The sequence below is a fragment of the Cibotium barometz genome, chromosome 55 (genome assembly GCF_041138505.1).
Source record: "Cibotium barometz isolate CiBa-2024 chromosome 55, ASM4113850v1, whole genome shotgun sequence".
NCBI lineage: Eukaryota > Viridiplantae > Streptophyta > Polypodiopsida > Cyatheales > Cibotiaceae > Cibotium > Cibotium barometz.
Genome location: NC_141100.1, coordinates 6,205,052 through 6,219,477, shown reverse-complemented (window position 1 = coordinate 6,219,477; position 14,426 = coordinate 6,205,052). Strand labels below are relative to the sequence as shown.

The 14,426-nt window shown below is 45.0% G+C and overlaps 2 protein-coding genes across 6 annotated transcripts in view; both read left to right on the top strand.

The window, feature by feature from the left end:
* LOC147607296 (uncharacterized) overlaps nt 1-13,807 on the top strand; it is a 50,525-nt gene extending 36,718 nt beyond the window's left edge. Inside the window, exons 3-4 of one of the 5 annotated variants that reach the window (XM_086790625.1) lie at nt 13,080-13,188; nt 13,449-13,807. In XM_086790625.1, the coding sequence (XP_086646751.1) occupies nt 13,080-13,188; nt 13,449-13,478 (139 nt within the window). In that variant the 3' untranslated portion in view covers nt 13,479-13,807. Of the gene's footprint in view, nt 1-12,067; nt 12,773-13,079; nt 13,189-13,294; nt 13,328-13,448 lie in introns of those variants that run through there. The other 4 variants (XM_086790623.1, XM_086790626.1, XM_086790622.1 and 1 more) reach the window with 4 other exon arrangements.
* Nucleotides 4,923-7,470, top strand: LOC147607297 (uncharacterized). The gene is made up of 3 exons (XM_086790515.1): nt 4,923-5,462; nt 5,568-5,729; nt 5,835-7,470. Exons 1-3 carry the CDS (start codon nt 5,160-5,162, stop codon nt 6,255-6,257), a joined length of 888 nt encoding a protein of 295 aa, XP_086646641.1. The 5' UTR covers nt 4,923-5,159; the 3' UTR covers nt 6,258-7,470.
* Nucleotides 13,808-14,426: the final 619 nt, after the last annotated feature.

Genomic DNA, 14,426 nt, shown 5'->3' with positions numbered 1-14,426 from the left:
CCATCTGTAGACAAATGGCCAAACAGAAATTTATAACCAGTTGGCCTTTGATGTTCTCAAGTCATATTGTCATGACCTGCAGTCCAAATGGAAACATTATCTTCCATTGGTCCAAGCTATCTTGAATGACACTCATTCATCCAGTGTCGGACGGACTCCATATGAAGCAGCCTTTGGTCGCTGTTTCTCTTCTCTTTTGACGAGAATGTGTCTCCATCTTTAGAGGCTAATAAAACCATGGAAGCATTTTCCGAGATCATTGAGTCAGTCAAGGAGCGCTTGACCAAAGCTTAGGAAGCATGTAGCAGATACGCAAATAAGTCTAGACGAGATGTCCACTTCAAGGAAGGGGATTGGGTCTATTTGCGTATCATGAAACAGAGATTGAAACAAGTGGGCAAACATTGTCCCAAGCTTGCATTCCGTAGTTTTGGCCCTTTTCCAATAGTTAAGAAGTTAAGTGATACCTCCATGAAGTTAAAGTTGCCTACCAGTTGGACAATGCATGATGTTTTCCATGTTTCTTGGCTAAAACCATATGTTGGTCCAGAAGTGTTTGATGTTTCAGATGTACAACAGCCAGACGTGGTAGACGAAGCAAAAGTTATTGAGCCCGAGCAGATTCTTCTTCATCGATGGAAGTATGGTTCCGGTCGACGGATACTATACGAAATTCTGAGCTTGAGGTACCCACGAAGCCGTATGGCTAGACGAGGAGTTCCTCCAGGAGTACCCCCAGTTGTTGGCGGACTACTTGGAAGCCATGAACTTGCCGCCAAGCTAAGCAGGAGGGAATGTCACATGCACTCTGCACTCAGTGCATGGTGACAAATTGGCTCATCATTAGCAGTGCAACATTTGTACATTATTAGAACCCAGTAGGATGATATTTGTTGTACACCGTGACCCCATTGTACATCCTCAGTCCAGGATAAGTCAGGCACGAGCTACGTAGGTCATTCTTCAGTCTTAGCGGGTCGGTCAGTCAATCAGTCAAGTCCCTTAACCCACTTGGAGAGAATCATTCATGCATGTAGAGTCAGTAGAAGCCTTAGGGTTTGCATCAAAAAGCACTCTGCATCCTGCATAATATGCATTCATATGCCTGTGTATCCCCAGAAGCCTCAGGGAATTTACTAGCATTTATCTGGTATTTTTTTTATATTTTATGGTATTTATTTGGCATTTATTGTCATTTATAAACATAAAGTTTATTAAATTATGACCAGCCAACTTGAACAACCCCTATCTAGTATAAATAGGCTTGCATAGGGCTTTCAGTCTTCAGTGTACTAAGGGCTTTCCTCCTTAGCCCTAGGAGTACCGTTGCCTTCAGCACTAGACTAGTCTCATCCAGCCCTTGGAGTACTTGAGTTTACTTCAGCCAGCCCTGGTTCTCCAACGCATGCAGTTCAGCAGTCCCTACAGCCATAAGTGCAGCCATACATTGGTTCTCCAATGCATGCAGTTCAGCAGTCCCTACAGCCATAAGCGCAGCCATACAGTACATCTACATGCCTAAATCAGCAAACACACCTGCGTTTTCTGCATATAAACCAGCCGCCTGCAGTTCAGTCCTCTATAGTCTGCGTTTACAGATCTACAGCAGCCCTATAGTCTGCGTTTCAATCCAGCATCAGCCCTACACCAGTAATCAGCCCTACAGACCTGCGTTTGCAGATTTCCAGCAGTCTCAGCCTTGATTCATCAGTCTACATCAGTATCCAGCCTTCAGTGCATCATCCAGGCATACACCAGTCATCTGGTAAAGGTATTCTATCATTCATAAGCATTTACAGCATTCTAACATAGCTTAGAACAGTCCACCGCCTTCTTTTCTCAGCCGTACGTAGAGTGCATAGGCTCGAGATCAGCTCATCGAGGTGTTTCTCCAGCCGTGTACAGTGCAGCCAGGCTTCAGATCCTCCGAGATCTTGCGTTTGGCTTATCTACAATCCACAGTCATTCTCTCTAAAGTAATAAAGCAAATACTATCTCGTTATCGGGATAGGGGGCCCTTCAATGGGTAATTCGGGACCCAATCTGGTGTACAGTTCTCATATCTCTCTCTCATATCTCTTTAAAGTTTGAAGTATTAAAGTGGATTGCTAAACTCAGGAAACTCGGGATATAGAAGACGGTGTGAGCATTTGTGTGACAGGATCTTCCAAGACAAAGACTTCCATTGCATATCACACCCATAGCCTCTTCCAAAAACTTGAGAGAGTGCGGTGAGAGGCGTTAGGACTGCCGGTGTCTTGCTGCTGCTGAAGTGCCCTCAACCTCGGGCATCTGGATCCTACGGCCAAGCTGTGCAGTGTATGCAAAAAATGGGGTACTTGGAGGATCCTCCCTGTCTGCCTAAGAAGCTTTTATGGAGCACTCCCAAGGGATGAAATTCATCCAAGGAGTGGAGCCAAGGGTGTGAGGATCAGTTTTCAAGGAGGAGGATTTATGTTTGTGTTTAGGGACATGGCAAGAAGGTGAGGGGCAAAGTGGAACAGATGCAAAGATCTCTACACTAGAATTGGAGTGGATTCAGCGACCCAAGGCAAGGTTTTCAGTGAAAAGGTTACTAGGAAGGAAAGGATGACAAGTATGGGAGACTATGTGTGGAGACACGGGATGATGACAGTCATCAAAGGTTGGAATCCCGGCATCAAGTTTAGCAAAAGGGGATGTCATGTGCGTGCACATGGACATGCTTAATCCCATGTTAATCCTTGATTTGGGCAGCAGATAAACACAGTTTTAGACATGATTAGGGTCTTGTTAGGCACCGGAACCAATCCAGGTGGACAGGTATGAAGTCAGCCAGGTGTGGAGAGCCTTTTAATGTTGGTCGACAGCTTTAAGCAATATTTGTCCAAGGGACCTGGCTGACCAGCATTATGTGTTCCAAGAGCCTATAAAAGGCATTGGCCTTGTTCATTGTTAGGTATCTCACTCGCCTATGGAGTAGGTCATAGATTAGGTGAAGGGAGAGTTAGGGTTTCATGTGGGAGACATACACAGAGAAGAAGGGAGAGAGAGAGAGAGAGAGAGAGAGAGAGAGAGAGAGAGAGAGAGACATGTGGGGATAAGTCAACTCATCAAATATGAGTGTGTGACTCCCCTATCACACATGTTTATTTGCTCTAGTACACATAGTGCACTTAGTACATTAAAAGTACTAAGTGTACTATGTACTTAGTGGTTGATGCCGCACGTACGTACGGATCCGTACAGTACGGTACAGTGGTACGGTACGGTACGGTACCGTACGGATCCGTACGGAAACATTTAAAAAAAATAAAAAATTGTGTGGCGTGTGGCGAGGCGCGTGTGGCGACCATGCGATTGTAGATAAGCGACCAAAATTTGGACATTTGTGTGTACTTGCAAAATCGTGTCCCCTGTGTGTACCTGCAAAACTCTGCAGAGCAAACTTCCTCGCTCTTCTTCGCTCTCTCTCACGCCCAGACTTCATCATGCTGCGCAAGACTAACCTGAACTGGGCAATCCACACCAATGTCCTGAGGGTTGTTAACACCACTTCTCAGGAAGGGTCAGGTACTCGGCTATGGGCATGCAAGTATTGCGGGGAGCAGTACACTAGCACCATAACTCGCGTCATCAAGCACATGACAGGTATCGGGTGCACCAATCAATGTGGTCCATGTGATAAAATACCACAAGCTGTGAGGGACCAAGTGATTGCGGAGAATTGTCCTGCAATGGGTGGTGCAAGCAGTGTTAGAGGTGGTGAAAGTACGCAAGATGCTCTCCATGATGCTTTTATTGGAGATGTTACAGGTTCAGGTACACTAGATGAGGGTGAAAGTCTTTCGGCTTCAGCCCAATCCACCACAGGCAGGAAGAGGGCACGTATTGCTGATGATGAGGACCTCCTGCCACAAGATGCGAGAGGTACAGGGGAGGCATCAAAGCAATCCACTCTGCGTTCTTGTATCTCATCACAAGCTTGGGTAAAGGAGCGGCAAAGGGTGGTAGAAATGGAGATTTGTCGTACTCTTATTGAGTGTAATATATCCTTCAATGTGTTAAGGACAGACCAATGGAAAAGAATGGTGAAAGCAATTGCGCAGGTAGGGCCTACTGAGACGTGGACGGGTCTTGAGTATACGAAGATGCGTACATCCATGTTGGATGAGCAGAAGGCCTTGATAGACAAGGCACTCACTCCTGTGAAAGGAGGTTGACAGGAGTTTGGATGCACTATTATTTCAGATGGGTGGGCAGACATTCGCAAGAGGCACATAATCAATATCCTTGTGTCATCTTGCTTGGGCACCTATTTCTTGCGTGCCGTGGATGCAGGGAGAGCAGGCGACAGGATCACAGGGGAGTTCATTTATGGCCACATTCGACAGGCTATCCTTGAGGTTGGGGAGGACAATGTTGTGCAGGTGGTGACCGACAACTCCTCTAACTGCAAGGCAATGGGTCAAATGGTCGAGGCAGAGTTTCCACACATAGTGTGGACTCCATGTGCTGCCCATTGTCTTGATTTACTTATGGAAGACATTGGGAAGCTTGTTTGGGTGCAACCCATTGTTGCAGATGCTGTAAAGATCACCACCTTCTTCTGCAAGAAGCATCAGGCTCTTGCCATCTTTCGGAGCCATAGCCCTTTGGATATGGTGAGACCTTCCAAGACCAGGTTTGCCTACATATTCTTGGTCTTGGATAGGCTCTACAAGATAAGAGATTCACTATCATCAACAGTTGTGGATCCAAGGTGGCGACAGATGCATCATTCAGAGGATGAGCGTACAAAATACTTGCAGAGGCGGATCCTGGATGATGATTTTTGGCAACAAGTTCATAGCCTTTCAGTTGCACTTAAGCACGTGTATGCCCTTCTCCGACTTACAGACATGGAGGGCTCAACTTTGGGGCTGGTCTTTCATTTGTTTATGCAAATGAAAGACCATGTTGCTCAGTGCTCCATGATGACTGCTCAACGGTAAGCAATAGTTCTAATTTCTTCCTCTTTCTTTGATTTTTATGACTTCTCGATTCTCGATTCTCATGACATGTTAGGAGTCAGGACTGACATGTGTACACTTAGCACTATAACCTAAGACGTATATTTTCAATCTCTCATTTTCAGCCGAGGTGAGATCTTGGACATTGTAGACAAACGGTGGACATTCATGAGCCGTTCCATCCATGCGATGGCTGCCATGCTCCATCCTCTCTACAGGTCGCCAGAGCTATGGAATAATACTGCTTTGAGCATGAAGCAGTCAGAGTATGTTGGAAGGATGTTCTCAGAGGAGGAGCAACTTCAGATCGATAGAGAGTTCACCACTTACATGAGTGGTATTGGTGCTTCATTTGCGAGACCTGTGTCATTGAGGAAGGAAGCCATGAAATTCCCTTTGACATGGTGGCACTCTTATGGAAGGGTTGGTCTTCCAAACCTTTCACGAGTTGCTCTTCGTGTTCTATCTCAGGTAACTTGTAATTAATCTCTAAAGTATAGTCTTCGGAAGTGAAGCTTGATGTTTTAGCATTAAAAGATTTACAAATTTGCTTGCATTGCACTCATTTTTGCACAGGATTGCTCAGCTGGAGCATGTGAGCGGAACTGGAGCTCATACTCTCTTATACACACTAAGATTCGGAATCGCCTTAGTACTTCTCAATTAGAGAAGTTGGTGTATTGCAGAGCTAACATGAGGCTCGTGCGAAGCTACCATGCTTTGGGGTCACCGAAGCAGGTATAAATTGAAATTTGGACTCAAGAAGAACTTAGAAGTAGAAATTTTTTTCTAGTTCAATGAATATCCGTTGTCCAATATGCAATTTGTGGCATGTTTAAACAGGTTGATCCAACACTACTCAAAATGGTAGATGAACCCAGCCCGGATCTTGTGGATCGGCAGATTAGAGATGAGCAAGAGGAGATTTTGAGAGCTTTACATAGAGAGCTTGAGAGCGTGGATCGTTGTGTGACCCGCTCACGTGCACGATCTCTCAGCATTCCTCTACGCCAGGCAGCTCCAGATCCAGGCTCTGCGAGACGAGAGAGCATTCGCAGGGGAAAGCTTCTAGTTCGTTGCACCCAGCAGAGGCGTGCAAATGAGGCTGTCGAACTCATTCACACTCAGATTCCCGAGGCACATGACGAGGATGCACTGGAGCTTGTTGCTGCTGAGCCAGAGTTCGATGAAGAGGGCAATGGTATCAATGATGGAGGCATGCTCTCTTCAGAAGACTCATCATCTTCATCTGATGATGAGATTTGAGACTCTTGCGTCTAGACTCTAGAGTTTAGACAACTGTAGTGTTTCATTGTTTTGCTTTTTGCACTTGTGGACCAGGACATGTGCTGTAGACATGATATTGTACTCTCTTTTATCATCTATGACTTTCATGGTTCTTGCTTATATCACTATGACTGTTAACATGAGGTATTGTGTAATGGGCTTGGTAACTGATAATTGATTTAAACTTTAAGTAATGAGGTTCAGTCTTTATTTTAAGTATTTTGGTTGCTATGTCTACAAAATATTCAGGTTTCTAGGACTGTTTACAAATGGTACGTACTGTTTACGTACCTTAAAATTTGTTCCGTACAGGAGTACGTTCCGTACGTACCGATAGCATGCCGTACACTACGTACCTTACCACCTTGATGTACTATAAAACTTATGGGCTAGTACACACTACAAGGGTGGGCATAATGCCTTTACCCCAACAACCTCTCACTTAAAGGCAAAGTGCCCTTAAATGAAGGAAAAGAAAAATCAGCATGTACATGATAATATACAAGGCCATATCAAGGCTGAAACTGGCCTCATCCAATGCCCATCAAGTGTCTGCAATGAGCAAACCACTCTGGAGGCAAACTCTTTGTCAACAGATCAGCCGGATTGTCATCCGTATGAATCTTGACAAGCTGAATCAGCTTGTTCTCTATTACCTCTCTGATGAAGTGATACTTCACATCCACATGCTTCGTCTTTGCATGAAAGACAGGGTTCTTTGCCAACTCGATGGCACTCTGACTGTCACAATGCAACAATGGAATATCCCCTGTATAACCCAAATCAACCACTAACCGAGATAGCCATAATGCCTCCTTGCAAGCCTCTGTGGCTGCAATATACTCGGCCTCTGTAGTAGATAAGGCAGTGCACTTCTGCATCCTGGATATCCATGACACAGCACCTCCTGTGAATGTAAACACATAACCGGTAGTAGACTTCCGGTTATCTGGATGACCGGCATAATCCGAATCCGTGTAACCATGCACTAATGCATCCTGTTTGCCAAAGCAAATGCACATATCCTGTGTGCCCTTTAGGTATCTCATGACACCTTTCACTGCTTCCCAATGCTTCTTGCCAGGGTTGGCCATGTATCTAGAAACTACTCCCACTGCAAATGCAATGTCTGGCCTGGTAGCAACCATGGCATACATGAGACTGCCACAAGCTGAAGCATACGGAATCTTGGCCATATCAGCCCTGTCACTGTCCGATTGTGGGCTGTCCTTAGCACTGAGTTTCACATATGGAGGCTAAGGAGTACTAGTCTTCTTCCCCCCTTCCATATTGAACCTCTGCAAAACTTTTCCAATGTATTCCTTCTGAGACAAATACAACACATGCTGATTTCTGTCCCGAAGTTTCCTCATACCCAAAATGTGATTTGCATCACCCAAATCCCTCATGTCAAAGGTCTGATGCAGCCTCTTCTTCAAGGCATCCATCTCTTTACGAGATTTCCCGGCAATCAACATATCATCAACATACAAGATGAGGATCAATAGACTGCCATCCAAAGCTTTCTTGGTGTATAAGCAGTGATCTATGTCACTTCTCCTGAAATCTTGGGATTTCATGAATGTATCAAATTTATGATACCATTCCCTTGGTGCCTGTTTGAGCCCATAAAGAGTCTTGTTCAGCTTGCATACAAGCTTCTCCTTTCCATTCACTGCATAACCCTCTGGCTGTTGCATATATATCTCCTCATGGAGATCACCGTGAAGAAAAGCAGTCTTCACATCCATCTGAATCAAATCCAGATCATCATGACCAACCAAAGCTAATACAACTCTAAGTGTGGTCATTTTGACCACTGGAGAGAAGATCTCATCAAAGTCCACACCATATTCCTGCTTGAAGTCCTTAGCCACTAACCTGGCTTTGTATCTTGGCTTTGCATCAGGTGCAACTTTGAGCCTGTAAACCCACTTGCATGGCAAAACCTTCTTGCCTGTAGGCAAATGCACCAACTTCCATGTTCCATTTTTGTGCAGAGAATCCATCTCTGACTTCATAGCACGCTCCCAAAGAGCCTTGTCTGCCCTCTGTAAAGCCTGCTTATAACATGAGGGCTTCCCACAGTCAGTGAGCATCAAGTAGTCAACCCCTGGAACAAACCTGTCAGGGGGTCTGGAGGGTCTTGTGGACCTCCGTACCCAATGACCATCATTTGCAGGTTGCTGTCCAGCCTGCATATCACCTATTGGTGGCTCCTGTTCCATGCCATAAGGTTGAAAGATCATGCCCGGTATGTCCTCTAACTGTGGGATATCCATAGGGATATCTTCTGCCATCTCTGGCTGTCCATTTGGACCATTTTCAGCACCATGTAAGGGTTGGTTTTGTTGCTGTAATGGCTGATTTACAGCCCTTGGTTGTTGTCCATGATGTCCATCATCATCAAAGATGACTCTGCCAGGCTCTTGTTGCCTTGCAGGCTCCTTATACATGCATGTTTCATCAAAAATGACATCATTGCTGCGTATAATCTTTCTATTCACTGGATCCCTAAGTCTATACCCCATTTCACCTCTGTCACCATATCCTAGGAATATGCATTTGTGAGACTTAGGATCAAGTTTGGTGCGTATTTCCCTGCGTATGTGCACATACGCAACGCAACCAAACACTCTCAAGTGCTTGTATGACGGAGGCTTCCCTGTCCATACTTCCTCTGGCACTTTCCCACCAACCCTCGTGTTAGGTGACCTGTTTATAAGATGAACGGCTGTCATAACAGCTTCAGCCCAAAAACCATGAGGTAACGCAGCATGTGACAACATAGAACGGACCTTCTCCTGAATGGTCGTGTTCATCCTCTCTGCTGTCCCGTTTTGTGGAGGATCATAAGGAGTAGAGAGCTCTCTCTTGATGCCTTTAGCATCACAAAAGTCCTGAAACTGTTTGGACGTATACTCTCCACCATTGTCGAAACGCAAAGCCTTCAGTGTTTTGCCAGTTTGATTCTCAACATGAGCAACAAACTTCTCGAACACTGAGAATGTATCACTCTTCAAACGAAGAGGATAAACCCACACCTTGCGTGTGGCATCATCAATAAAAGACACACGATATTTTGCCCCTCCCAAAGAAAGCTGAGGCATCTCACATACATCTGTATGCACAAGCTCTAACTGAGCATCTTTCTGTCTAAGAGCTTTCTTGTGGGGGCACTGGAGTTACCTGCCATATATACAATGCTCACAAAACTGAAAACTTGAGAACTTTAGAGAAGGCAAGTAACCAAAACGAGACAATTGCTCCATTTCTTTGACACTCATGTGTCCCAACCGGCTATGCCACATAGAGATTTCCGGCAGCTCGGTTGCATTTACATTAGCGTGGTGACAAACACCAGCATGTATGAAGTAAAGAGTGTCCACCTTAGAGTCTCTGGCAACAACCAGTGAGCCCTTACTAATCTTTCACTTTCCACGACCAAATGTGGTAACATAATCAGCATCATCAAGTTGTCCAGTAGAAAGCAGGTTCTTCTTGATCTCAGGCACATGCCTGACATCATGGAGCATAAGCTGTGAGCCATCTGAAAACACAAGCCTCACATCACCTCTGCCAAGAATCTGGCATGCATGGTTGTCACCCAAATAAACTACTCCTTCATTGCCAGCAGTATATCTGACAAACAAGTCTCTGCAACCTGTGACATGAAAGGAGGCACGTGAATCAATGATCCACGAGTGCATACCATGACCATCTCTTGCAAGGAGTGAATGGACATCAAGTGAAGACGTGAATAGGACTTCATCCTCACTGTCACCTGCATGTGACACATTGACTTCTTTAATCGTGACTCCACTTTTGCCCTTTGGCTTTGCATCTTTGGGTTCATCTTTGTCTTTGTCTTTTCCTTTGCCCTTTTCCTTTTGATCATTCTTCCATTTGTAGCATTGCTTTTTGATATGTCCCTTCTTGCCACAATAATGGCATTCCAAGTCCTTTTTGGAGCGGGACTTGCTCCTTCCCCGTTCTTGGCTTTTACCCCTTTGCTGGGATCTCCCACGTGCATTGGACTTTCCAACAGAGTTGTTCTTCCTGTTCATCTCCTCTTGAAGGAGAGCACCCTCCATATCTGCATATGATAGCATAGCATTTGAATTGCTAGTGGCTGTCTTGAATGTGTCCCAACTCTCTGGCAAAGTGCATAAGAGAAAGGTGGCTTTGAACACATCGTCCATTGCCAACTTTTGATTGATGACCTGGCTGACAACACCATTAAACTCATTTAGATGGGCTGTCATAGATGCCCCTTCCTTCATTTGAAGACCTATGAGTTTCTTCAACCTATACACTTTGCTTGAGGCACTTTGCTGGGCATACAAGTCCTGCAATCTTTGCCACATTCCCCAAGCTGTCTTCTCTTCACGTATGCTGAAAAGTAAAGAGTCTGACACAGACAACATGATGGTGGATCTTGCCAGCTCATCCATATCTTCCCATTCTTCAGCAGTAAGAGAAGCGGGCATTACAACCCTTTCTTTGATAGGCTTGTGCTGCTTCTTTTGGAGCAACACATTATAGCATTGGGTTTGCCAAATGTCATAATTATGTGAGCCTTCAAGCTTCTTGATGTGAAGCAATGAAGAGCTCTCACCTGTGGTTGCCATAGCAATATGCAACCTTTGACACAATCAATGCCTGACTCCCTGCAAGATGTGCAAACACTGCACCAAAGCACACAAAGTGCTCACAGTTGTTCTCCCAAAATTTCTCTCTCACTGCGGAAGCACGAATGCAACTCTCCTCCCACTGAATGTGATAAAATCACCAAAATCTGGTTGCTGTAGATTTATGACAGCACCTTAGATGTGCTCTGTTCCCCTTCCAAAGTACTTTACAACAGTACTAAGTGCTCGCCAATGATGTACCAAATCTGTACCGGCAAGTACAGCAGCTGAAAATGAGCCTTTTCCTCACTCAAATCAATGTACAGCCATGCCAAAACTTGTACAAAGTTGTACCAAATCTGTACCAGCAATAAATGCTCTCCTGGCTGTCCAAATGAGTGAAAATCGGACCTTGACAGTCCCCACCACTGCATACAACAGTCCTGGACAGAAATTGGGCAAAAGCCCCTTGACTGCAAGTGGATTACTGAGGGTTCAAGGCATAAAAGTCTTCCCTGCTGCTTTGCCAAGCTCAACAAGCACAAAATCTTGAAAAGCCCCTTGATTCAATATCAATTTCTGATCATGAATAGTACATTAATACACATGAAGGCATCCAGAGTCTTCACAATGCTTCCCCCTGGCCACATATACATCCAATACATAAAGCCCTTTGATTTACTGGCACATTGAGTGCTTGACAGGCATCAACACATTGCCCAAAGCATCAAATGCCAGTACCTGCATGCAAATTAACCCAATTGGCACAAAAGCCCTTTGATTTGCACTCCAATTTCCTGCAATTTTGGCCCGAATGTGAGATTGCTCACATCATACAGCATGTATGAATGCCCAGTGGCACAATTACATCAAAAGCCCCAAATGTTGACACCCAATTTTCTGCAAATTGACCCGGAATGTGACCAATGTCACCCAATGTTGCCAATTTTGCTCAAAATCTGAGATTTGGACCTGTACCTGCTCAATTGATGAAAATGGACATGCAAATCCCAAAAAAATTGAAGCAAATACCTCGTACAAATTTCTGATTTCTGTAGGGCAGCAAACGGCGGGTTCCTCAGGCAGGAGTATGGTTGAAGGGCTGATACTCTGATGTAAGCTGCAGCTCTAATGTGTGCAAAGCTTCTCTCTGTGCAGGTTCTCTGTAGAGCACCGACAGCAAAATTTTCTTTGGCAGAATCCCTTCAAGATGTATGCTGCCAGTGTTCTGTGTAGGTCTGGCAGGTTGAGGATTGGTGTGTTGCTTCTGCTGAAGCTTCAATGCACGATTGGAGCTGTTGATCCTGAGGAACTGCCGTCTGCCGTTTGCTGCCCTTCAACCCCTGCGTGTGCTGTACGGACCTGCGTGTGGGGTCGCCTGTGTGCAGAACGCGTGTGTGCAGAACTGGCCACGAGTTGCAGCAAGCCGTTGGGCGTCAGACGCCTGGCCACAAGAGGGAGTGGTTGTAGCGCTGGCCACTAGGCGGAGGCGGCATCAACAAACAAGGCCCCGTCGTGTGTGGCGCTGTAGTGGAGGTCCCCGTGGAGGCCCCGTCGCGTGTAGCGCTGGCCACTAGGCGGAGGCGGCGTCAACAAACAAGGCCCCGTCGCGAAGCGATTGCGCCCCAGCAGCAGCACCGGCTCAAACGCCTTGTAACGTGTGCAGAACTGGTCGCTGGTCGCCTACATGTGCTGCGTGTGCAGAACTGGTGCACCTCGTCTGTAGCAGCTAAGGAGAAGCCTTAACCTGCACAACATTAGGCTCTTGTTATCCTTTTGGGAAGGCCAAAGGCCGCAGATGATGTACCTTTTTGTACTTTATGAATATACTGAATATACAGCCATCTCTCTCTCTCTCTCTATTCTCTGTCTATGTTGATTGTTCTTGCATCAAGTGTTCCCATGCAGTGCTTAGGGCTGAAAGAGGACTCCCAGAGCTTCCGCATGTGAGAGTAGAAGGTCAGGATGCTTGGGGTTGAGGATGTCTAGCCCTTAGAATAGATCTAGCCCTCTCTGTGGTGACTCTCAGGTGGGTGCGTGGGGCCGAATGATCCCTTGTCTCGGTGGCAACTTCTGAAGTGGACTGGTGAGCACAAGTAATGGAGAGAGAGAGAGAGAGAGAGAGAGCAGTTTCTTGGATCATGCTTAAGGGATACATTTGATTAAACAGGGTTTTCAAAAAGGATGGAGTGAAAGTAGTTGTAGATGAAATCTCCATGGACTTCGTAAAAGGTGCAACTATTGATTATGTGGAAGAGCTTATTCGGTCCTCATTTATGGTATGTCTGGTCTGGTATGCTTTGAGATCATCTTTCACTAAGGAAACTTACTAATGGAACATAAAATAATACAATAGCTATTGTGCTCAACTGTCTCTTGGGCTAGATTGCCCGCCATAGTTGATGGGCGGCCATGCCCTACCGATGGGCAAAGAGTGACTGGTCAAGGGTAGTGGAAGGCGTACTTTTTTAGGTGCTTTGAAATGATATTGTTAGCAAGGAGTTACCCATTATGCTGAAATGATTTCTGCTCCTCTCAGTCACAGGTATGCATATTTTTTGGCAGGTGACGCAGAATCCCAATGCATCTGGTGGTTGTGGATGTGGGAGCTCTTTTAATGTAAAATAGTATTTGTATTATAGCTCCCATTGTGAAAGCATCACCTGCAATTCGATCACATAAAGTAAAAATGTCATTATGCAATTTTGGTATTAGGAATAAATCAAGCTTTTGTATGAGATGCTTCTAAGTAGCTTAATCCACCGTTTCGTAAAGTTAATCGTGGTTGCGGGCCTGGTTTTGCTGCTGGTAGAGGTACATTTGCTGGTTTTGCTGCTGGTAGAGTTGTACATTCATTTTGTAACGGCAAATCAACTGTGCTATGAATTGCTTTGTGGAGTTGGTTGCAAAAGGGTTTGTTTAAGTTAATTCATTTCTGTTACTGGGGTAATTTTGCATCAATCAGTGGCTTTTACTTTTTATGGTTTTTTTTTTTCTTAAACCATGTACACGTAAAGTTATGAAGGCTTGATGTATTTGCATGGCATGTAGAAACAAGTGCAACAATCACTGTAGGCTACCTTCCCTTTAAACAAAGTAGAAATTTAGTTGCATTTATATTTAAGTGTAGGGTTGGAAATTCTCGTCCAATTTGATTGCATGAGAGTGTGTGAGCTTATTTGAGCTATGATAGATTGTGTGTGTGTGTGTGTGTGTGTAGAGGCATGCCGGGTGCATGAAATAAGGATTGTAAATGAAATTCATTTTTGAGGGCTGAATGCGATTCCAATCTCACATAAGATGAATGTCGACATTAAGTGGGTTTTCTCCAAGTTCACATCATTGTAAGGAAATTATCTTGGCATGAGGACATGGTAGAGGGCATTGAGATTCACACGCTCATTGATATGATTATAGCTCTGCACAAGTAGCAATTACAAAGGCAGCTTGTGAAAAAAGTGTAAAGCTAGCTTGTTGGCAAGATGTCAATAAGCTATGTGGTTTGACTTTCAGTAAA

Coding starts and splice junctions, on each gene's coding strand:
- LOC147607297 (XM_086790515.1), top strand. CDS start 5,160: ATGAGCCGTTCCATCCATGCGATGGCTGCCATGCTCCATCCTCTCTAC. Junction 5,463..5,567: donor CTCTTCGTGTTCTATCTCAG/GTAACTTGTAAT, acceptor ATTTTTGCACAG/GATTGCTCAGCTGGAGCATG. Junction 5,730..5,834: donor CTTTGGGGTCACCGAAGCAG/GTATAAATTGAA, acceptor ATGTTTAAACAG/GTTGATCCAACACTACTCAA.